This window comes from Marmota flaviventris, chromosome 5, assembly GCF_047511675.1.
Source record: "Marmota flaviventris isolate mMarFla1 chromosome 5, mMarFla1.hap1, whole genome shotgun sequence".
NCBI classification, from domain to species: domain Eukaryota; kingdom Metazoa; phylum Chordata; class Mammalia; order Rodentia; family Sciuridae; genus Marmota; species Marmota flaviventris.
In genome coordinates, this window is record NC_092502.1 from 33,728,577 (window position 1) to 33,752,392 (window position 23,816).

Sequence of the window (23,816 nt, forward strand, 5' to 3'; positions counted from 1 at the left end):
AGTTACTGGCTAGTGGCAGTAGTAAGAAAACCAGGAAAGAATGGTACCTCAGAGGCCATGAGAGGAGTACCTCAGGAGGGAGTGATCCCAGCTGTGACAAAAGTAATCATGAGATTAAATAAAATGAGAATTGAGGACTGAGAATTGTCACATCAGTAATCTGGTCCCAAGTTGAGCGAATTAGCCAGAAACCTGGGGTGATCCTCAACACTCCCTTTTGTTACTTTTCTATCTATCCAATTGTAAAATCCTGGCACCAGTTTTATCTCCTATAGAACTCTCAAACCCACCTACTTCGTTTTACCATGGGTGATGAAGATGGCATGAATATCAGCCATCAGACTTGCTGAATTTGGCAAATAAAAATGTAGAATGCCCAGTCAAATGTGAATTCAGATAAATAGCAAAAAATAAATACTTTAATATAAGTATGACCCAAGTATTGCACATGCTTATACTATTACATGGGATACACAATATGTTTATCTGAAATTCAGATTTAACTTGTCAGCTTGTATTTTTTTTTTTTTGGCAACATTGTTAGTCTCTGTGATGAGCTGAGGAATATGTAAGCAATATATAAAGCACAAAAAAGAAAAACTTTGTATGCCAAATTAAGGAGTTTGCATTTTAACTTAAGGATAGTGGAAAAACTTTGGAGAGTTTTAAACAAATGATAATAAGTTGTATTTTAGGTATACATGGAAGACAATGGACTGACTACAGAGGGAGGTGAATTGAAAAGCTACTGGAATAATCTAAAGACAAATCTTTTGGTGCCTTAAATCAAATTTATGCTGTAAATTATAAAGAAAGATAATATGCTATATTAAAAAATTGGGATGTTATAGGTAGACATTCAATATATATAGTTGTTTGGGGTTGAGTCTGGAGAGTAAGGAAAAGGGAAGACTGAAGAAAAGCCATCAAGAGGGCCAGAGAAGGGACAAGTTCATACCTGTTTGTATTGAGGGCCAGTGACAGGAAAGGTTTCTGCTCTTAGTGGGACATAGGATATGGGATACAGGGAAAGTTTTTGATAAGATAAGCAAGACTTGGGGCTGAGCTTGTAGCTCAGTGGCAGAGCACTTGCTGGCATTTGTGAGGCACTGAGTTTGATCCTCAGCACCACATATAAATATATGAAAAAAAAAGGTACATCAACAACTAAAAAATATTAAAAAAAAAAAAGATAAGCAAGACTTGAGTTTGTTTTAAATACTGATATATACCCTTAATCCCAGCTGCTCATAAAGCTAAGACAGGAAAAACCCTTGAGCCCAGGAGTTCAAGACCAGACTGGGCAACACAGCAAGATCCTGTCTAAATAAATAAATACTTATAGAAAAATTGCAATAGAAAAGGGGACCCTGAAAATACAGTCAGGTGAACATGGTACAACAATGAATGAAGAATTTTAATTACATACACGTTTGTCACTAACTGAAAGGAAAATCTCCTATACATTGTTTACTGCTATGAAACCTAGAGCTCTTGAGATAATGATATTTGTATGATTATCTTCTCCTGAGGCAAATCAGACTATTCAACATACAGTAAGTTTTTCTTCTTAAATTATTACAAAGGCACAGTAATTAAAATCAAAGGCTTTTTTCTTAGTTTGTTTTTAATTTGAAGTCTCTGTCCTCCATATTTAAAGTTAATGGCAGAAGAGAAAATAGGAGTAAAGAAAAAAAAGTTAATGGTTAAATAGAGTATTAAACTGTGTATTTATTTACAGATAATACAGCTTGTGAGGTTTTACTTGCTGAAAAAACTTGCCCTTCAACTCCTGAAAAAACAAAGAAGAAAGCAAGTATTGAAGTAGAATAACTACTTAAATCATAATTTTTTTAAGTAACACTTTTATAGGAAATGTACTTCAGCTATTTAAGGCAATATCAAAAGCATTTTTTGGAGTTTAACAATTAGATTATTTAATATTGTGAAAAACCTATGTAATATATAAATGAATATGTACTCTATATAAGTTTAGTAAAAGAAAATTAAAATGTATTTTGCTTTTTTCCCAAAATTTCCTTTTACTATTTGGATGTCCATTCGTGATTAAGTTAAAAATAAGGCATATTAATGTTTTCTGCTGAAAATTATTTGTAAGCCAGGATGTTAGATTGGAATTTAAGGGTATTAGGGGAAGAATTTGGGCTTTATTTTGTATGTAGTAAGAACTTTGAGTGACTTTTCACTAGTTTTATATTTTCGTTTTATCAGTCTGGTAAGGTAAGTAGTTTTTTATTTATTTTGTTATACATATTGTATAGCTGAGAAAACTGAGTTTGGGATTTATATTAATTTTTTCAAGGAGTTTTGTAGCAAATCTTCCTGATATAAAACCTGTACTCTTTCCATTATACTATACCAACCATTGCATAGATCAGAGTGCAAATTTAAAAAGAGCAAAGGTGCTAGAAGGAAGACCCATTTGTAAGAAGTTAAAAGCATATTGGTGAGAAATTGTGGTGGTTTTGATTGGAGGATTTTATAAGAGAGATGGGATATATGCAAAGATTCAAGATAATTTTTTACCTATAGAATTGATGGATTGATATACTGAATGAAGGACTGAGAGGTTTTAAGAAAAACCTTGAGCAGCTTTGGTAGATAAAGGTGCTGTTTAATGTGATAGGAAAAATAGGAAGTCTGAGGATACTTGAAAATGGAAGGCTACTGGCTGTCAATCTGTAGGACAGGAAAAAACATAAGAGATGTACTATTTTATAGATAATTTCTAAAATCATGGAAATGTATGCAGTCACCTGGGAAGGAATATCTAGAGTAAGGAAGAGAATGGAGGTCCAGGATTAATCATAGAAAACTCCACAGACAAATAGATAAGAAGAATGGCCAGAGAAGGAAGAAAATAAACAGAATATGGTGTCATAGAAATCAAGAAAGCAGAGCATTTCAGGCCCCAAAAGGGAAGTGGTCAACAATGTTGAATGCTGCTTAGAGGTCCAGTATTATACAAAATTATTAAAAATCAGTTGCAGAGGGGCTGGGATTGTGGCTCAGCAGTAGAGCACTTGCCAAGCACGTGCGGGGACACTGGGTTTGATCCTCAGCACCACATAAAAATAAAATCAAGGTATTGTGTCCAACTCCATCTAAAACAAAATAAAATAAAACAAAACAAAAAATCAGTTGCAGAATTTCTACTTTCAGATCTACCATGTAAGTATCTTGAAATCTTAGAAATTGCCACTCTGTCCTAACAAGTAAAAAAAACTGAACAAACTAAAAGATTTTCAGCTTTCTTAGGTCTGTCAAAAAAGTGAAGTCACAAGGCAAACTGCTTTATCAAGCATTGAGAGACAGCCTTCCAGAATATAAACCCACAAGCATAAACCAATGGGAACCATTGCCAGATAGGAAAACCTAAACTGTATTTATGAATTTCTGGAGGCTCAATGTGGACAAATCTGATAGTTAAAAACGTCAGTAAAACCCAGTCATAGGTTTCCCCTATTTTTGTGAGTTTTATCTCTAGAAACTCTCTACCAGGTCTTCATAGTGAATAATGGAGTGAAATTCCCTCGTGCTTCTGGCTTAACCAACCTGGGGGATGGGAAATGCCCAATTCTACCTGCCCCGCTCCAGCCTTTCTACCCTACCTAAGGGGAGAAAGAAAACCAAACAAGAAGAACTGGTGAAGTTCACAGTCCAGGGTTACAGATGCACCAAAAGTCCTATTATCTTAGGACTACAGAATGTTTCCCCTCTCCCACAACTTATCATTACATTAGAAAAGGCTGATTTATGATGTTTTCATAGCATGTTCTTCTTTCAACAAAAAATTACAAGATATACTAAAAGTAAAAAAAAAACACAGTTTGAAGAGACTGAAAAAATATCACAATCATAGTCAGCTATGGCAAAAATGTTAGAATTATCAGAACAAGAATCTTTTAAAATAAAAATGAGTAATATTCTAATGGCTTCAATGCACAAAAAGTAGACAACATGAAAGAACTGATGGCTACTGATAGCAGAGAAGTGAAAATTCTAAGAAATAATAGTAAATAAATGCCAAAGATTGAAAACACTATAACCAAAATGAAGAATATCCTTGGTGGGCTCATAGTAGACTTGACACAACCAAAGAAAGAATTGTGAGCTTGAAGATTCGACAAAAAAGACTTCAAAAACTGAAAAGCAAAGAGAAAAGAGATTGGGGGAAAAACAGTTCATAACATCCTAGAGCTCTAGGACAGCTACAAAATATGTCATGTACGCATAATAAAATAAAGATAGTGAAAGGAGAAGCAGGATCTACCCTGGTATTTGAAACAACAATGATTGAGAATTTCCCCAAGATTAATATCAGATACCAAACCCCAAGATCCAGGAAGCTCAGAGAAAACTGAGCAGAATAAATGTACAAAAAACAACACTAGTCATATCATATTGAAACTTAGAAAACCAAAGATAAAGAAAAAGATCTTGAAAGAAGCCATAGGGGGGGAAACCCACCTTATCCATATAGAAGCAAAGATATAAATTACAGACCTCTTAGAAACCATGCAAGAAGAGAATGAAGTAAAATATTTAAAGTATTGAAAGAGAGAATTCAGCATAGAATGCTATATCCTACAAATTTATCTTTTAAAAGTGTAAAAGAAATACCTTCTCAAACAAAATTGAACAAATTCATTGCCAGTAGGCCTTCCTTGCAAGAAATGTTAAAAGATGTTCTTCGGAGAGAAGGAAAATGATATAGGTCAGAACTTAGATCTATGTAAAGAAAGGAAGAGCATCAAGAATGAATAAGTGAAAACAAAATAAAAACTTTCATTGTTCATATTATTTTTACAGGGGGTAAAAACCTCAGGGTGCTTTATTATACACTCCAGCCATTTTATTTCTTTGTAATTTATTTTTTTTTAATTTTTGAGACAGTGTTTTGCTTCTAAATAGCACATAGATCAAAGAAGAAATCACCAAATAAATTTCAAGATATTTTGAACTGAATGAAAATACAGTTTACTAAAATTTGTAATATATAGGAAAAGCAGTGCTTAGAAGGAACTTTATGGCATTGAATGCATGAATTGGAAAAGTAGCAAAGTCTAAATCAATATTCAAAGCTTCCCCCTTAGAAAACTAGAAAAAGAAGATTAGATTTGAAGTAAGCAGAAGAAAAGAAATAATAAAATTAAAGTAAAAAATCTGTGAAATCGAAAACAGGAAATGAATAGAGAAAATAAACCAAAATCAAAAACCATTTCAAAAAATCAATATAATTAATGTTTTTAGCAAAGCTAACTAGGACAAAGAAAAGGATTATACAAATTACCAATATCAGAAATGATTGAGGAGACATCACTACGGAGCCTGTGATCATTAAAGAGAAGTGAAGGAGGGGCTGAGGTTGTGGCTTAGTGGTAGAGCATTTGCCTTGCATGTGTGAGGCACTGGGTTCAATTCTCAGCACCGTATATAAATAAATGAATAAAATAAAGGTCTATCAACAACTAAAACAATATTTTTTTTAAAAAGTAGTGAAGGAATATTATGAACAACTACATGTCCATAAATTTGACAATGTAGATGAAATGGACCAATTTCTTGATAGATACACTCTGCCAAAATTCACACAAGAGGGAATGGATATAGGTGTGTGTATGTGTGTATGTGAGTGTGTGTGTGTATTTCCTAACTCATTCTATGAGGTTATTATAGACCAAAATCTAATGCCAAAATCAGATGAAGGCATTACAAGAAAAGAAAATTACAGAACAATATTTCTCATGAACGTAGACCCAAACATTCAACAAAATATTAGCAAATTGAACAATACCTAAAAAAGACTACATACAACAAACTAAGTAGGATTGACCCCAAGTATGCCAAATTGGTTCAACAGTTGAAATTAATGTAATTCATTACATCGGAAAAAAATCACATGATCTTTTCTGTAGATGGAGGAAAAAGCATTTGACAGAATTTAACACCCATTCATGAAATTCTTAGCAAACTGTGATCAGAGAGAAAATTCCTCACCTTGATAAAGAACATCATACTTCACTAACATTATACTTACTGGTAAAGGAACTCTAAGTTTTCCCCTAAGATCAGCAACAAAGCAAAGACATCTTTTCTCATTAGTGCTTTTTAGCATCATACTGAAGAAGGTCCTATCTAGTGCAATAAGAAGAGAAAAGGAAATAAAAGGTATATAGTTCAGAAAGGAAAAAAGACAATTTGAAGGATTTACAGAAATCCTCCTGAAACAAATAAGCAATTATAGTAAGGTTGTAAAAAGTTAACATACAGAATTAAATGCTTTTTTCTACTTAGCAATAAACAAGTGGGATTTGAAAATAAAAGTACATTATGATTTACATTTGCCCCCTAAAAATTAAATAATGAGGTATAAATCTAAAAAAAAATATAAGGTCTATATGAGGAAAACTAGAAAATTCAGATAAAAGATAGCAAAGAAGAAATAAATAAAAAGAGACATATTTAATGTTTGTGGATAGGAAGACTCAACATTATCAAGAGGTTAGTTTTCCCCAGCATGATCTATAGATTCAGTGCAATTTCAGTCAAAAATCTGAGCTGGTTATTTTGTGGATATTAAAAAAAATATTCAAGTTCATATAGAGAGGAAAAATACCCAGAATTAACTAATTCAATGTTGAAGAAAAAAGTCAGAGAGCTAACACTACCCATCTTTAAGACTTACTATAAAACCATGTTATGGTTTTGATACTAGGTATCCTCCAAAAACTCATGTGTGAGGCAATGCAAGAAAGTTTAGAGGTAAAATGATTGGGTTTTGAGAGCTTTAACTTAATCAGTGAGTTAATCCACTGATAAGGGTTAACTGTGTGTTTACTGTAGTCAGGTAGGGTATGGCTAAAGAAGATGGGTCTTTGGAGGTGTGCCTTTGGGGTATATATTTTGTCAGTAGTGAAGGGAATCTCTGTCTGCTTCCTGGTGCCATGTCCTGAGCTGCTTTCATCTACCATACTTTTCTACTACAATGTTGTGCCATACCTGGGGCCCAGAATAATGGAGCCAGCTATCTATGGACTAAAGCCTCTGAAACAGTGAATACCAAATAAACTTTCCTGCTCTAAAATTATTACCCTAAGAACATGGATGAAGACACGAATGGTGTGAATATACTTTGTATACAACCAGAGATGTGAAAAATTGTGCTCTATATGTGTAATATGAATTGTAATGCATTCTGCTGTCATATGTAACAAATTAGAATAAAAAATAAATATAAATAAATAAATAAAATTATTCTTGTCAGGTCCTTTGGTTGCAGGAGTGAAAAACCTGTCTTAAACACCACAGTAATCAAGACAGTGTGAATTTGGTGAAAGAACAGACAGTAGATAAGTGAAACAAAATAGCCCAGAAATAAATCTACATAAACATAGCAGCAGATCTTTTTGACAAAGGAAAAAAGCAGTATGATGCAGGAAAGTTAGAATGACTGAATATCCACATGGAAAAAGAAAAACATGTACCTGGACAGAGACTTTACACCCTTTTATAAGAATTAAAATGGGTTATAGAACTAAATATAAAATGCAAAAACCATAAAACTTCTAGAATAATAGCATAGGAGAAAATCTAGACCTTGGGTATCATGATAAATTTGGGAGTACAACACCAAATGCATAATCCATGAAAGAAATAACTGATAGCTGAATTTTATTAAAATCATAAACTTCTGGTCTGTGAAGAAAATGTTAAGAGAATAAGAAAGCTACAAATTGGAGAAAAATATTTGCAAAAGAAACATCTGCTAATGGGTTGTTGTCCAAAATATACAAAGAACCCTTAAAACTCAACAACATGAAAATTAAAAGCACAGTGGGAAAATGGGCAAAAGACTTGAATAAAAGGAGATATATAATGGCAATAAGTATATTCAATGTTATTTGTCATAAAAATCTTATGTCACTAGGGAATTTTATATTAATTAACAACAATGAGTTACTGCTACAAACATTTTTTTAAAATTACCCAAATTCAAATTATAGGCAATACCAAATACTGGTGAGGATGTAGAGCAAAAGAAACTCTTATTCATTATTGGTGGGAATACAAAATGATACACTTTGGAAAACATTTTTATAATTTTTTCAAAATTAAACATATTCTTCCATATGATCCTGCAACTATGCTCTTTAGTATTTACCCAAATGAATTGAAAACTTAGATCCACACAAAAACCTTCACATGGATGTTGATAGCAACTTTATTCATAATTTCCAAAAACTTGTAAGCAAACAAAATGTCTTTCAGTAGATGAATATACAAATAAACTGTGGGATATCCAGACAATGGAATACTGATTAGAATGAAAAATAAATGAGGTGTCACATGATGAAAACGCAGAGAGGAAACTTAAATCATTTTGGCTGGTGAAGCCAATCTGAGAAGGCTTTATAATATTTGATTCCAACTATATGATATTCTTGAAAAGGCAAAACTATGGAGACAATAAAAATATTAATGGTTGAGAAGGGTTGGAGAAGGTAGGGTTGAATAGATATATAGAAGATTTTTTAGGGCAAACTATTCTGTATGATGCTGTATGGCGAACACATGTTATACATTTGTCAAAACCAAGAGAACATACACTAAGAATGAACCTTAAGGTAAACTATGAACTTTAGATAATAATGATATCTCAGAGTACTAATTATAACAGTCATATTGCTGTTGTGCAAGATGTTGACAGTGAAAGGGGTTTACATACATGGGAACAAGTATGTGAGAACTCTAAACTTCTGCTGTTTTGCTATGAATCCAAAACTATTCCTAAAAATAAAATGCATTAATTTTTGTTTTTTAAACATTTTTACTTTATTACAGTACAATTTATACTTTTTTTTACAAATTAATTACAATAATTTATGGGTCATATAACTGTAGAGTGATTAAGTTTTGTAACTGCATAAACCTTGTTACCTTCATTACTTTTTTTATACCTTTATTCCATTCATTTATTTTTATGTGGTGCTGAGGATTGAACATAGGGCCCCCACGAATGCTAGGCAAGTGCTCTACCGCTGAGCCACAATCCCAGCCCACCTTCATTACTTAAAAAACATCACCACCATACTGGCAAGTTTTTCTGGGACTCCTTTGTAGTTAATGCAGTCAACCAACTCCAAGGTTAGGGAGTCATTGATTTTCTTCCTATCACTAGTTTTTACCAATTATAAAATTTCATTAAATGATTCAGGCAGCCTTTAGTCTTTGGAGTTTGACCTCTTTACTGTAGTTTGACTTTTCAAAGTTTTCTTAAAGTCAACAGATATTTTTATGTATTAATATTTTGTTCTTGTTATTGTTGAGTAGTATTCCATAACACAGATACACCTTGATCAGGTTGTGTCTGGTTGGAAATACTATGAATAGTACTAATGAGACTAATGAGAACATGCACATAAAAGCATGTATGGACATTTCATAGCTCCTCAACAGACACCAAGAATTTGTGTCTTGGATTGCTAAGTTGCATGGCAAAATTATATTCATCTTATAGACATTACCATATTGTTTTCTAATCTGCATTCCCATCATCAACATCCAAGGATTCCAGCTGCTTGCCATCCTTACCAACACTTGACACTGTTAGTCTTTTTAACTTTCGCCATTCAAGTAAGTTGAGGTAATCCCTCACTGTGGCTTGACTATGCATTTTTCTGACAACTGGAAATGGTAAACATTTTTCATATACTTATTGGTCATTTATGTATCTTCTGCTTTTCAAATTTTTCATTAATTTATTTATTTTAATTAGATATATATGACAGCAGAATGCATTTTGATTTATTGTACACAATTGCAGCACAACTTTTCATTTCTCTGGTTTTACGTGATGTAGTGTCGCATCATATGTGTAATCATACATGTACTTAGGGTAATGATGTCCATCTCATTCCACCATGTCTCCTGCCCCTGTATCCCCTCCTCACCCTCAAATATTTTTTTACAATATATTTTTAGTTGTAGTTGGATATAATACCTTTATTTTATTTATTTTTATGTGGTGCTGAGGATTGAACCCAACACCTTGCACATGCTAGGCAAGCACTCTACCGCTGAGCCATAACCCCAGCCCACACTCAAATATTTTTAATTGGTTCTATTTAGTTATTTATGACAATAGAATTCATTTTGACATAATTATAAAAACACAGAATATAATTTGTTCTAATTCAGTCCCCAGTATTCCTCCTTCCCTTCCTCCTTTCTCCTCCTGCTTCTTTCCTTGTACTCATCTTTCTGCTATTTACTTACAGTTTTTTAAAATTAGTGTCTTGTGGATTGACATCACAATCGATTTACTGTGGTATATTCATATAAAAGTACATGGAAATTTAGGTCAGATTCATTCTACTGTCTTTCTTTATCACCTCCCTCCTCTCTTCCCTTCATTACCCTTTGTGTACTCTACTGATCTTTCTTCTATTCTCTTTTTTTGATCCTTCCCCCTTCTTTTGGATTAGGTTCTACATATCACAGAAAACTTTATACCTTTGACTTTTGGGGACTGGCTTATTTCACACAGCAAGATAGTTTCAAGTTCCATCCACTTGCTGGCAAATGCCATAAAGTCATTCTTTTTTTATGGCTGAGCAATACTCCATTTTGTATATATATACCACATTTCTTTATTCATTCATCTGTTGAAAGGCACCTAGGTTGGCTCCATAGCTTGGCTATTGTGAATTGTGCTGTGATAAATATTGATATGGCTGCATGATCATGGTAGTATGTTGATTTTAAATCCTTTGGATAGATTCTGAGGAGTGGGATAGCTGGGTCATATGGTAGCTCCATTTCTGGTTTTTTGAGCATTCACCATATTGCTTTGCAGACTGGTTGAACTCCCAATTTGCAGTCCCATCAAAAATGCATGAGTGTACCTTTTCTCCCACATCCTTGCCAACATTTATTGATAACTGTATTCCTGATAATTGCCATTCTGAGTGGAGTAAGATGAAATCTCAATATAGTTTTAATTTGCATTTCTCTAATTGCAAGAGATGTTGAACATCTTTTCATATATTTGTTGACCATTTGTATTTCTTCTTTTGATAAGCATTTGTTTAGTTCCTTTGTCTATTTATTGATTGCGTTATTTGCGGGGTTTTTTATGTTAAGTTTTTTTTGATGTCTTTGTATATCCTGGATATTAATGCCCTATCTGAGGAGCAGGGAGCAAAGATATTCTACCATTCTATTGGCTTTGTCTTCGTGCTCTTAATTGGTTCTCTTGCTGTGAAGAAGCTTTTTAATTTGATGCCATCCCATTTATTGAGTTTTGATTTTACTTCTTATACTTTAGGAGTCTTGTTGAGGAAGTTGGTTCCTGAGCCAACATGTTAGAATATGGGGTCTACATTTTCTTCTAGTGAATGTAGAATTTCTGATCTGATTCCTAGTTATTTGATCTACTTTGAAATGACTTTTTTGCAGGGTGAGAGATAGGGGTTAAATTTCACTCTTTTACATATGGATTTCCAGTTTTCTCAGCACTATTTGTTTAAAAGGCTATCTTTTCTCCAACATATGTTTTTGACACCTTTGTCTAGTATCAGCTGTATTTACGTGGGTGTGTCTCCGTGTCTTCTACTTTATTCCACTGACAGTTGACATTTGTGTCATAGGGACCAATGGGAAACTGATACTGAGACAGAATTAAGCATTCAAGTGGCTTATTGGCAAGGGTAATACCTAAGAAAAAAGAGCAGGAGGAATCAGGATTGGGCAGTGATAGCCTTTGTCCTCTATGCAAATGTGATAAAAGCTCTCCCAATGAAGAATTCTGGAGCAAAGATTTTGCATTACAAAAGTCTATATTGGCTGCTAGACACTGGCTGGAGATGGCCAGAGAAAATGGGGGCCTCAGCTTGCAAGTGAAATAGATCCTAAGATATTGCAGCTGGAGGATATCAGCCAAATGCACTTCTTGCATTGTAACAGCAGGTTCTTTGTTCAAGGAGATCTGAGCAAAGCACCTCCAAGTTTGCTGTAATGATGATGATAGCTATCACTGAGTCTCTCTTACTCTCTAAACCCCACAAGTTCTCTTTACATATATTATTTACGATACTTGTTCACAAATCTCAGAGTAATCTTCATTGTTTAGATGAAGAAATTAAATATTACATAGCTGCTAAATTAGAAAGCTGGCATATTCTCCAGGTAAATATACTGTTAAATTTTTTTCATAAAAACTTTCCCTATATTCTATTCTTGGTTATGTTTGGAACTGACAACTAGTTTAAGAGATTTTAAGACAGAAGAATGTTAGGTTTCTCTTTCCTTATCTTTTCTAACATTCTTTGTGATAGGTTTCTCTTTCCTTATCTTTTCTATCACAAAATCTTATGATTTTCAAGTTTTATCTCTGAGTTTGGGTTCCAGACTTGACATCAAATAATAGTCACGAACCCCAAAAGTGTGATTTATCAGGACTTGATTGTTTCTTGGAACTCGAGGGTTGGAAAACAGCTGATTGCTAGAAATAAAACTTCCTGTTTCAGCTCTGCCTTCATGCTTGCTTCTTTGTGTCTGATGTCCTGTGTTCTTTCAGCTTCAAGCTCCCTCTCTCCTTCCTATCCATAGTATAGGTGTTCTCCCTGCTGCCCTCCTCCTGGGGCTGTCTCTTCGTCTCTTTCTGATCCCAGTCTGTTGGTGTCTGTCTCTTCTCTTTCCCTCGTTCTTTCTTTCAATCTTTCTGTCTTTTCCATTTCCTCCTTCTTTCCTCTCTTCCTTCCCTCTCACCACTCCCCTCTTCTCCTCCCTCTCTTATTCTCAGGTCCTCCCTCCTCTTCTCACTCTCTTTAGCTCTTGAATCTTAATGTCTTCCTTTCTCTCCTTGCTCTTTTAGACTTTTTTACTTGGTTCACCTGTCTGTCTGCCTCTGCATCTTTAAGAAATAGAAAATGAATCTGCATATTATTTTGTAATTTTTTTAACTTTGTTCTATCAATGAAAGTATCTATTTACATTTAAACGTATATTTTAAACCAATTATCCTTGCTACTACTTAAATGTTTTAACAGTTTCAGGAATAATTTATAATATTTTTTCACAAAAAATATAATAATATACTAGAAATTAAACAAATTTCACTGAAAGTGAAATACTTTTTCAGCAGTTAACAAAGGTAACCAAAGCACTGTTTACTAATTCACCGCTCTAATTAGCTTCTCTTCCTAAATTAATAGTAATTCCAACTAAAGTATTCCCATATGGTTGTCATGCCATATAGAGTTCTCTTGGAAATTGAACAACCTAGCTCAAGCCAGAAAATTCTTTTGTTTCCTTCAAATGGTTTAAAATTTAATTAGCAAATAAAAGATTTTATTGGTATTACACATTATGATCTAGTCTACTAACTTTAAATTTTGATTTTACTATACTAAAATGGTTTGGTTTTTTTTTTACTATTCAATCCCCTATTTTATAAACATTTATAGAAAACAAATTCAAGTACTCCTGATAAGAAAAGCAGAGGCCTGTTAACAAGTACTCCATCTTCAGAGACAGCTGATTTCATGGTAAGTATTAGCTTTTGGCACTTGTGGAATCAATTTTCTTGCTCCTCCTCTCCCCATTCTTCTATTTTTGTCACACCAGAGGAATATTACCTATAGAGAATAATGTCTATATTATTCTGTTGCAAAACATGATTTCATTGAAAATGCTGTATATCCTGCTTATATAAGTAAAGGAGAAAGCTTAGAATGCTATAGTATCAACCAGAATTATACTTTCTATTGTAAACTATATGTAACATAAAATTTAGAATTTTAAGCATGATTTACTTTTATTAATTTTTTAATTCTTTTTAGCTATACATGACAGTAGAATGTATTTTGATATATCATATATACATAAAGTGCAACTTCACATTTTTGTGGTTATACATGATATGGATTTACAAAGGTTGTGTATTCATGTATGAACATAGGAATGTAATGTTCAATTCATTCTACTATCTTTCCCTTTCCCATTCCCCATCCCTTCTCCCTACACCCCCCTGTCCAATCCAGTGAACCTCCCCACCTGTTGAGAGTTAGCATCTGCATATCAAAAGGTAGAATGGTGGTTTTGGGTTTTTGGGATTGGCTTATTTCACTTAACATGATTGTCTCTAGTTCCATCCATTTACCGGCAATTGCCATAATATCATACTTTATGACTGAGTAATATTCCATTGTATATATGTACCACATTTTCTTTATTCATTTATCTGCTGAAGGGCACCTAGGTTGGTTCCATAGCTTAGCTATTGTGAATTGAGCTGATAAGAATGAGTAAATAAACAATTCAAGTAAGTTCACATTGTTGTACAGTCATTGCCACCATCCATCTCTAGAACCTTTTTCATCTTGCAAAACTGAAACTTCATACCAATCACACAGTAATTCCCTGTTTCTTGCTTGGCCCCTGGCAACCACCATTCTACCTTTTGTCTATATAAACTTGACTACTCTAGTACCTCATATAGAATTCATAAACTGTTTGTTCTTTTGTTTGATTTTGGAGATGGGGTCTTGCTATGTTGCCCAGGCTGGCCTCAAACTTCTAGGCTCAGGTGATCCTTCTACCTCAACTCTATAGAACTATAGGCATGTGCCACTGTACCCATCAGTATTTGTCCTTATGTGACTGATTTATTTTACTTAGCATAATGTCTTCAGGTTCACCTGTGTGGTAGAATATGTCAGAAATTTTTCCCTACTTAAAGCTGAGTAATGTTCCATTGTATATACATATCACATTTTGTTTATCCATTCATGCATCAATGAACACTTGTTTTGCTTCTGCCTTTGACTATTGTCAATAATTCTACTATGAACATGAATGTACATATATCCATTTGAGTCCCATTTGGGTACCTGTTCAGAAGGAATATTTCTGGATTTTGTAGTAATTTGATTTTTAATATTTTGAGTATCAACCACACTGTTTTCCATATGTCTGTATTATTTTACAATTCCATTACTGGTACACAAGGGTTCTAATTTCTCCACATTCCTACCAACACTTCTTTTTTCCTGCTGTGTGTGCGTGTATATGTGTGTGTGTTTTATAATAGCTAACCTTATGGGTATGAGATAGAATTTCATTCTGCTTTGGATTTGCATTTTCCTAAAGATTATTAATATTTAGTATCTTTTAATTTGTTTATTGATCATTTGTATATCTTCTTTGAAGAAATATCTGTTCAACTCTCTTGTCATGGGCTGGGATTGTGGCTCAGTGGCAGAGTGTTTGCCTACCACGTGTGAAACACTGGGTTTGATCCTTAGCACCACATAAAACAAATACAATAAAGGCATGCTGTCCATCTACAACTACAAAAAATTTAAAAAATAAAACAGAAGCAAATCCTTTGTTCATTTTTAAATCAGGTTGTTCATTGTTCAGTTGTAGGAATTCTTTGTATATTTTGGATTTTACCCATTATTGGATATATGGTTTGAAAATATTTTTCTCATTGCATGAGTTGCCTTTTTATTCTGTTGGTAGTGTTCTTTGAGGCACAAATGTTTTTCATTTTGATGCAGTCCAATTAATCAACTTTGTCCTTTGTTGGCCTGTGCTTTGGGTGTTCTATCGGAAAAATTACCAAATTTAATGTCATGAAGTCTTTATCCTATGTTTACCTCTAACAGTTTTATAAATTTAGCTATTACCTAATCTATTCTTCTTAGGTACAACTGAGCAATAGAAATACAACTTGCTAGCAGGGCAGCAGCAGGTGTTTCTCCACAATGGTAGCAGTCCTAACAAAAGTCTGTGTAAAGCTGGGAGCGGTGGCGTACATCTTTAATCCCAGTGGCTTGGGAAGCTAAGGCAGGAGGATTGCAAGTTCAAAGCCAGCCTTAGCAACTTAGCAAGGCACTAAGTAACTCAGTGAGACCCTGTCTCTAAATAAAATACAAAGAAAAAACAAAGGCTGGGGATGTGGCTCAGTGGTTGAGTGCCCCTGAGTTCAATCTTCAATACTAAAATAACCACCAAAAATTTGATGTAGCGGCTTATATAGCAGTATGGGGACAGCTCTGGTCAAGGGAATGAGACAGTATCTTTTATAACAAAATACATAGGTAGCTTCTCAGTTCTCCACAGAGACATGCCTAATTATACGAGTTACAGCTCCCAGAAAAACCCATGGCATCTTTTATAGTATTTATTATTCGTACTGCATCTATAGTTTGTTCCAGACATACAAGTTCATGATCAGATATCATTTTTACCATAAGTAATGCTGCCTAGTAACAGAGTTGACATTCTTACTCTTAGCAGGCTCCTAGGGGAACACAGTTAAAGATCATGCTGGAGGAAAGGGTTTTGATAATACTCTGCTCACAGTTTTTCTAATGTTCTAAAAAGTAATTTGTTTTTCAAAAAATGAGTGTTTTATTTTTAAAATTTATTCTTGGTTGATATTCAGTGATAGAGTACTTGCCTACCATGTGTGAAGCACTGGGTGAGATCCTCAACACCACATAAAAATAAATAAATAAAATAAAGGTATTGTATCCATCTACAACTTTAAAAAAAAAATGTGTACGTGAGCCAGGCATGGTGGCCCACTCCTGTAATCCTAGTGACTTGGGAAGCTGAGAAAGAAGGATTGCAAAGTTCAAGGCCAGCCTCAGCAACTTAGTGAGACCCTGTCTCAAAATAAAAAAAAAAATTTTAAAAGGGCTGGGAATACAGCTTAGTGGTAAAGTACACCTGGGTTAGATCCCCAGTATCAACAAGAAAGAGAGAGAGAGAGAGGAACAGGGGGAGGGAGAGAGAGAATGTGTAGATGAGGAATAAGTGTACCCAAAATGAATTTTCCTTATAAAACTAAGTTAGTGTCAATTTTATAAATGCCAAGATCTTTAAAAACTATAATTCACATTTTATGAAATTTACCATGCTATAATGTATATAATTGTGTTTTTAAGCATAGTTGTGATACAACCATCCCTATAATATAATTCAATGTAATTCATTTTATTACCACATTTTAGCAGTTACTCCTTATTCCCCCATCTTTCCCTTTAGCTGCTAGGGACTGTCTAGAAGCTTCTAATTTACTGTCTTTTATACATTTGCCCTTTCTAGATATTAATTCATAGAGTCATGGAAAATGTGGCCTTTTGTGCCTGGCCACTTTTACTTGGCATAATATTTTAAAATTCATCTATATTATGGCATTTTTCAGTACTTCATTCCTTTTCTTTCATCAAATAATATCACAGTCTCTGGATATATACCACATTTTGTTTACTGATTTAGTCTATGGGCGTTTGGGTTATTTTAACTTATTATCTATCATGAATAATACTGTTATGAACATTTATGTATGTTTTATGAGTATATGTTTTCATTTGTGTTGAGTGTATATCTGGAAGTCATAGAATTGCTAGCTCATATGATAACTATATGTTTAACACTTTTTTTAGTGGGCTGTTTAAAAAAATTTGAGCAGGGGCTAGGGTTGAATCTCAGCAGCAGAGTGCTTGCCTATCACATTCGAGGCACTGGGTTTGATCCTCAGCACCACATTAAAAAATAAATAAATAAATAAATAAATAAAGGTATTATGTCCAACTACAGCTTAAAAATATTTAAGAAAATCAGTTTGAGCAATAATGAACAAACTACAATTCACTTATTTAAAATGTGGTATTCAGGGCTGGGATTGTGGCTCACCTAGTGTGTGTAGTAAGGCACTGGGTTCGATCCTCAGCACCACATAAATATAAAATAAAGATATGATATGCACCTATAACTAAAAAATAAATATTTTTTAAAAATTTGTTATTCAGTAGATTTTAGTATATGTATAGATATGTGCTATCATTCCCACAATCACTTTTAGAACATTTTTTTATCACCTCAAAAAAGACACCTCATTTCCTTTACGTAACATCCCCTTGCTTTCCCACACCATTTCTCTGCCCTCTGTATTTGTAGGTTTTCTTGTTCTGGACATTTCATATAAATGGAATAATATAATATATTATCTTTTGTGACTAATTCACTTAGCATAGTATTTTTAGGTTTCATCCATATACCGGCTTGTTTCAGTACATCATTCCTTTTCCTGACTGAGTAATATTCCATTGTGTTGATAGAAATTGTGTTAATGGAAGCTTTAGTTGTTTCCATCTATGACTATTATAAATAATGTTTTTATAAATACTTGTGTAAAAGCTTTTGTGTGGACATCTTTTTATTTCTCTTTGGTATATATACCTAGGAGTAGAAGTGTCCAGAAGGTACAGTTGCCAGGTCATCAAATTTTACTTAGTAAGCATTTGATGAATATTTATTGAACAAATTAATGGGGAAAAGTATAGTACAGCAAATAAAAATTCTTGTTTGAAAATAAGTTTAAATCAAAAGAGTAACATAATCTTAAGCATGCCAAAAGTTGGTAATTATATTCATTCAGATAAAATTGTTCATTTGTCAAGTTCATAAGAAAATGCTTCCAATAAGATAGCATTTATAACTTTATTTTAATTGCTTAGAAATAATTGTTTTTGAAACCTCTCTGAAACAGTAACATAATCTTTTATAGATTAATTTGTCTTCAGTACAAAAGGCACCTTTTGAAGAACTCTTTCCAAATATCAGCAATTATGTAAACTCAGATGAAATTGTTCCTGTGTCAAATTTGCCAGAAAATTCTTCAAATGAGGTAACATTTTCAATTTTTTCTGCAATTACTGGAAAAATTATTGTTCTATTTTGTATATGAGATATTTTGTATATGAGTTACTTGGAGGAAACTTTTAATTCAGTTAAGGGTAACATCATTTACATGTGTCAAAAGAAGAAAGAACCCCTTATCAGTTTTCCGAACATTTCTTCAGTTCTGTGTGTTTCCTTTTTATTTTTCTGACAGAATCTTTTGATGAGCAAAAGTTTTTAAATTTCTTAAAGTCTAATTTGTTTATTTTTTCTTTTGTAGTTTGTACCTTTGGTGTTATATGCAGGAAATCGTTGCTAAATCAAATGTCATAAAGTCTTTTCCTTGTTTCTTCAGTTTTGTTGTTTTAAGACTTACATTTAAGTATTTGATCTATTTGAATTAATTTTTGTGTATGATGTTAGTCTGACTTAATTTTTTACATATAGATATTCAATTTTACTAGCTGTTTATGAAGAGATTATTTTTTCCCATTGAGTAGACTTGGTACCCTTGTCAAAAATCATTCAAACAGGGCTGGAGATGTGAATCAGTGGTAGAGCACTTGCCTAGGACATGTGTGGCCCTGGGTTCAATTCTCAGGATCACATATAAAATAAAATAAAGGTCTATTAAAAATTCATTCAAACAGTTGGGTGTGGTGGTGCACACCTGTAATCCCAGTGACTCAGGAAGCTGAGGTAGGAGAACTCTCAGTTTCAAAGAAAGCCTCAGCAACTTAGCAAGGCCTTCAGCAATTTAGCAAGACTGTGTCTTAGAATAAAAAAGATCTGGAGAATGTGGCTTAGTGGGTTCATTCCCCAGTGCCCCTGGGTTCACTCCCCAGTACCAAAACAAACCAACAAACCAAGAAACAAACAAACATCACTCAAACATAAATGCAAGGTTTATTTCCAGTCTTCCCTATTTCATAGGTCTGTGTGTTTGTCTTTTTTTGAGGGGGATGTATTGGAGATTGAACCCACGGGCTCTTTGTGATTCACCTGCATACTGAGCTCTTTTTATTTTGAGCAGAGTCTCACTAAGTTGCTTAGACTGGTCTCAAACTTGCAATCCTCCTGCCTCAGTCTCCCTAGTTACTGCAATTACAGGCATGTCTATATGTCTGTCTTTATGCCAGCACCATACTGTTTGGGTTATTGTAGTTTTGTAGTATGTTTTCAAGTCCTCTTGCTTTTTTGTTCTTTCTTAAAATTGTTTTGGCTTTTGGGGGTCCTTTGACATTCCATATGGATTTTAGAATGAATTTTTCTGTTTCTACAAAAAATGCTTTTGGATTTTAATAGGAATTGCATTGAATCTATAGATCACTTTGGATAATAATGACACTTTAACAATATTAAGTCTTCTAATCCATGAACATGGAAAGTGTTTCTATTTATTATCATCTCAGGTTTCTTTCAGTAATGTTTTGTTGTTTTCATTATGTAAGTCTTTGTATAACTTCTTTAGTTAATTCTAATTATACTTTTGTAGTTTTGTAGTATGTTTTGAAGTGCAACTAATTTTTGTGGTGACTTTATAGCCAGCTATGATGAGAATTGTGTTTATTAAAATAGATTTTTAATGGAATCTTTAGAATTTCAACATATGAATTATATCAAGTGTGAACAGAGATAATTTTACTTTTTTTTGAGAGAGAGAGAGAGAGAGAGAGAGAGAGAGAGAGAGAGAGATTTTTTAGCGGTAGTGCACTCACCTGGCATGCACAGGGCGCTGAGGATCGAACCCAGAGCCCCATGCATGCCAGGTGAGCACGCTACCACTTGAACCACATCCCCAGCCCAATTTTACTTTTATATATGTAATAAACACCACAAAACATTGTTGTTATTCTGATTAAAGAACTAACTTTTTAGAAGTTTTTAATATAAAAAAAACTATGTATTTACCTTAGTAGTTACTTTTGTAGTACTCTTTATTCCTCTCTGTAGACCCAGTTTTTTATTTGGTATTATTTTTCTTCTCCCTAAGGGACTTTCTTTAACATTTCTTATACTTTGGCTACACTAGTAGCTAGTTATTTCTGCTTTTTATACCTAAAAAGTCTTTGGTTTTGCTTTCATCTTTGAAAATTATTGTTGTTATGTTTTGAATACAAGGCGTCCCCCCAAAAGATGATGTGTTGAGCTGTGCAGAAATGTTGAGAGGTAAAGTGATTAGATTACAAGCACAGTAACCTCACAGTGGATTAATCCATTTGATTGGTAATAATTTGAAAGAACTACTGTATGGTAATGACAGGCAGGTAGAGTATGACTGGAGGAAATAGGTCACTGGGTGTGTATCCTTCAGGATTATTTTGTTTCTGGCTCCTTGCATTTTCTCTTGCACACACTTTATGTCTTCTTCCCCTTCCCCCTCCCTTCATTCCCCTACTCTCCCCTCCCCTCGTCTCCTCTCTCTCCTTTTTTCTTTCTTTCCTTCTCTCCTCTCCTCTCCTCTCCTCTCCTTCCTGGCTGTCAGGAGCTGAGTAGCTTTTCTCCACAATGCCTTTCTGTCATGATGTCCTGAGTTACCCTGGGCCCAGAACAATAAGAGTCAATTGAAAGAATCTCTCAACCCATAAGCCCAAAATAACCTTCTTCTCCAAGTTGTTTTTGTTGTGTATTTTGGTCTCAGCAATGAAAAGCCAACTCCTACAGTTGTACTAGATGTAGATTTCCAGACTGATAATTTTTAAAAAATACTTAAAAAATGTTGCCCTAGTGAGGTTCAAGGGCACATACCTGTAATCAGGAGGCTGAGGCAGGAGGATTGCAACTTCAAAGCCAGCCTCAGCAATTTAGCAAGGCCCTAAGCAACTTAGTGAGAACCTGTCTCTAAATAAAATATAAAAAGGGCAGGAGATGTGGCTCAGTGGTTAAGCACCCCTGTTTTCAATCCCTGCTTCCCCCCCCCCCCCAAAAAAAAATGTTGCCCAAGAAATCTAGCATCATCCTTATCTTTGTTCCCTAGCAGATAAACATTTATTTTTTTCCTCTGATTTTAAGATTTTTCCTTTTTTAGTACTTTTGAGTAATTTGATTATGATACATCTTGGTGTAATTTTCTGCATATTTTTTATACTTCAGTTTCTTTAGCTACTAGTGTCTGTCTGTCTCTCTCTCTCTCTCTCTCTCTCTCTCTTCCTTACAGTCAAGTTTGGGAAGTTTTCAGCAACTCTACCTTAAAATTAAAATGTCTTTTCTGATATTGATATTCTTTTCACTTAAAAAATATATTTTCTCTCATGTTTTTATTTTGATAGTTTTAAAGTTCACAAATAATTTCTTTTTATAGTGTTCAATATGATGTCAAACCCTTTCAGTGTATTTTTCGTCTCATAGTTTTCAGTCCCAGAAATTTATTTTAAGTCTTTTTTTGTCTTTCATGTCTCTATTTAACTTTTCAAACACACGGAATATTAAACTAGTTGTTTTAATGTCCTTCAATCATTCATGTCTACTCTGAGGTCAATTATTAATTGATTTTTGGTCATGTTTTTCTGCTTCTTTTCCTGCATGGCAATCTTTGATTAGATTCTAATCATTAATGGATAATTTTATATTTATTCATATCTTTTTGAGCTTTGTTCTGAAAGAAAGTTTAAAGCTATTTAATTCTTTCAGGTTTTTCCTTTAAGGTTTATTAGATCTGCAGTTGTTCAATCTACAACAATTATTCCCCATGACTGAAGTATGACCTTCCTGAGAATTCAACTCAATATTTTATGAATTACAAGGTTTCCCAGTCTGGCTTATGGGAATAAGCACTTTTCTCCCTCCTGTGTCAGCACCAGTGCTAATCTTCCAAATCTTTTCAGATGGCTTTTTTCCTGTCCTCAGGTTTTCCCATAAAGCATGCCCTGATCCATACTCCACATAATACTGAAAGGGAACCCTCTACATATTGCTGACCTCTCTCTACTCAGCTCTTTCCTGTATTATTCTGTTCTATAATCCAAGCTGCCTTAGTTTACCCAGCCCATGGGCTCCATTTTCTCAAGGCATGGAGTCTGTTTGTCTCTGCCTTAATTCACCCTCATTAGACTATAGCCTGGAAATTCTCTTAAGGCGGTGTTGGAGCAGCTGTAAGGCCTACTTTGTTTTCTAACTCTTTGAGATTATTGCCCTTAATTGTCTGATACTCAGTTTCTTGAAAATTGTTGTTTTATATATTTTGTCTGGTTTATTTTGATTGCCTCAATCAAAAGGATAAATCTATTCCTTTTTATTTTATCTGGACAGAAGCAGAAAATTTTGAATCTGTTAATTTTTTTTCCAGTAACCCTCAGTAGTCATGAACAAATGAAGAAAGGAGAACTGTCTGGATCTGTAATTGTATTTTGGCTTCAGGTTGGTTTGGAGGACAAAAGGTAAAAATAATCGAGGTTACTGACAAGAGAGTGCTTAAAATTATGAACCACATTATCTAAATTGGAGAGAGAAGAAAGCATAGGTAGGAAAGGGGACTGATATGTAAAGCAGTTAATACTTAGGAGATCAAAGGACAGATATGAAAGCCAGGTGAAAGAGTGAAAAAGCTAGAAATATCAGAGACTGGAATAATTCAATTTTATTTTCTTAAGTTAAAGCACTTCTGACTAGTGACAAAAGCAGAGTGTGACCATGGAAAGGAATAGCTCAAGTGAAATCCAAATTAACCTTGATGAAATTGAAGGTGGTCAAAGAGCTGAAAAGAGAGGTGTTTACATGGGTATTAATGTTGCCCAGAATAACAGAGGACTTTGAGGTGCCAAAAACTGAAGTATTTCCTGAATTCAATAAAATGAATATAAAATCCTTTAGGTGAAAATTATAACAAATATTTGAGGGTGATGCAGTGAAACAGCACAAGTATTAATTTGAAGACAGAAATACAAAATTTTGAAAGAGATAAGTTTTACTTACCCCAACAGTACTGAGCTGATGGGCCTGGAAGAAGGAACAAGGAACATAATAAATGACTTGATCTTTATTTTCCTTTTATACCATCTGTGAAAGAAGATACTCTCCTTTGAGAATTATCTTTTTCTGAATTTAGTATTTTGGCAATGATATTTTAAATTTTCAATAATTTTTAAAATATTTTAGTT

General features: G+C 33.8%; 1 protein-coding gene across 1 annotated transcript in view; it reads left to right on the forward strand.

Annotated features, from left to right (window-relative positions):
- Positions 1-23,816, forward strand: part of Meikin (meiotic kinetochore factor) — a 103,103-nt gene that overhangs the window by 31,672 nt on the left and 47,615 nt on the right. The window contains exons 9-11 of the mRNA XM_034637139.2: positions 1,742-1,812; positions 13,491-13,571; positions 18,608-18,727. Of these exons, the coding sequence (XP_034493030.2) occupies positions 1,742-1,812; positions 13,491-13,571; positions 18,608-18,727 (272 nt within the window). The remainder of the gene's footprint in view (positions 1-1,741; positions 1,813-13,490; positions 13,572-18,607; positions 18,728-23,816) is intronic.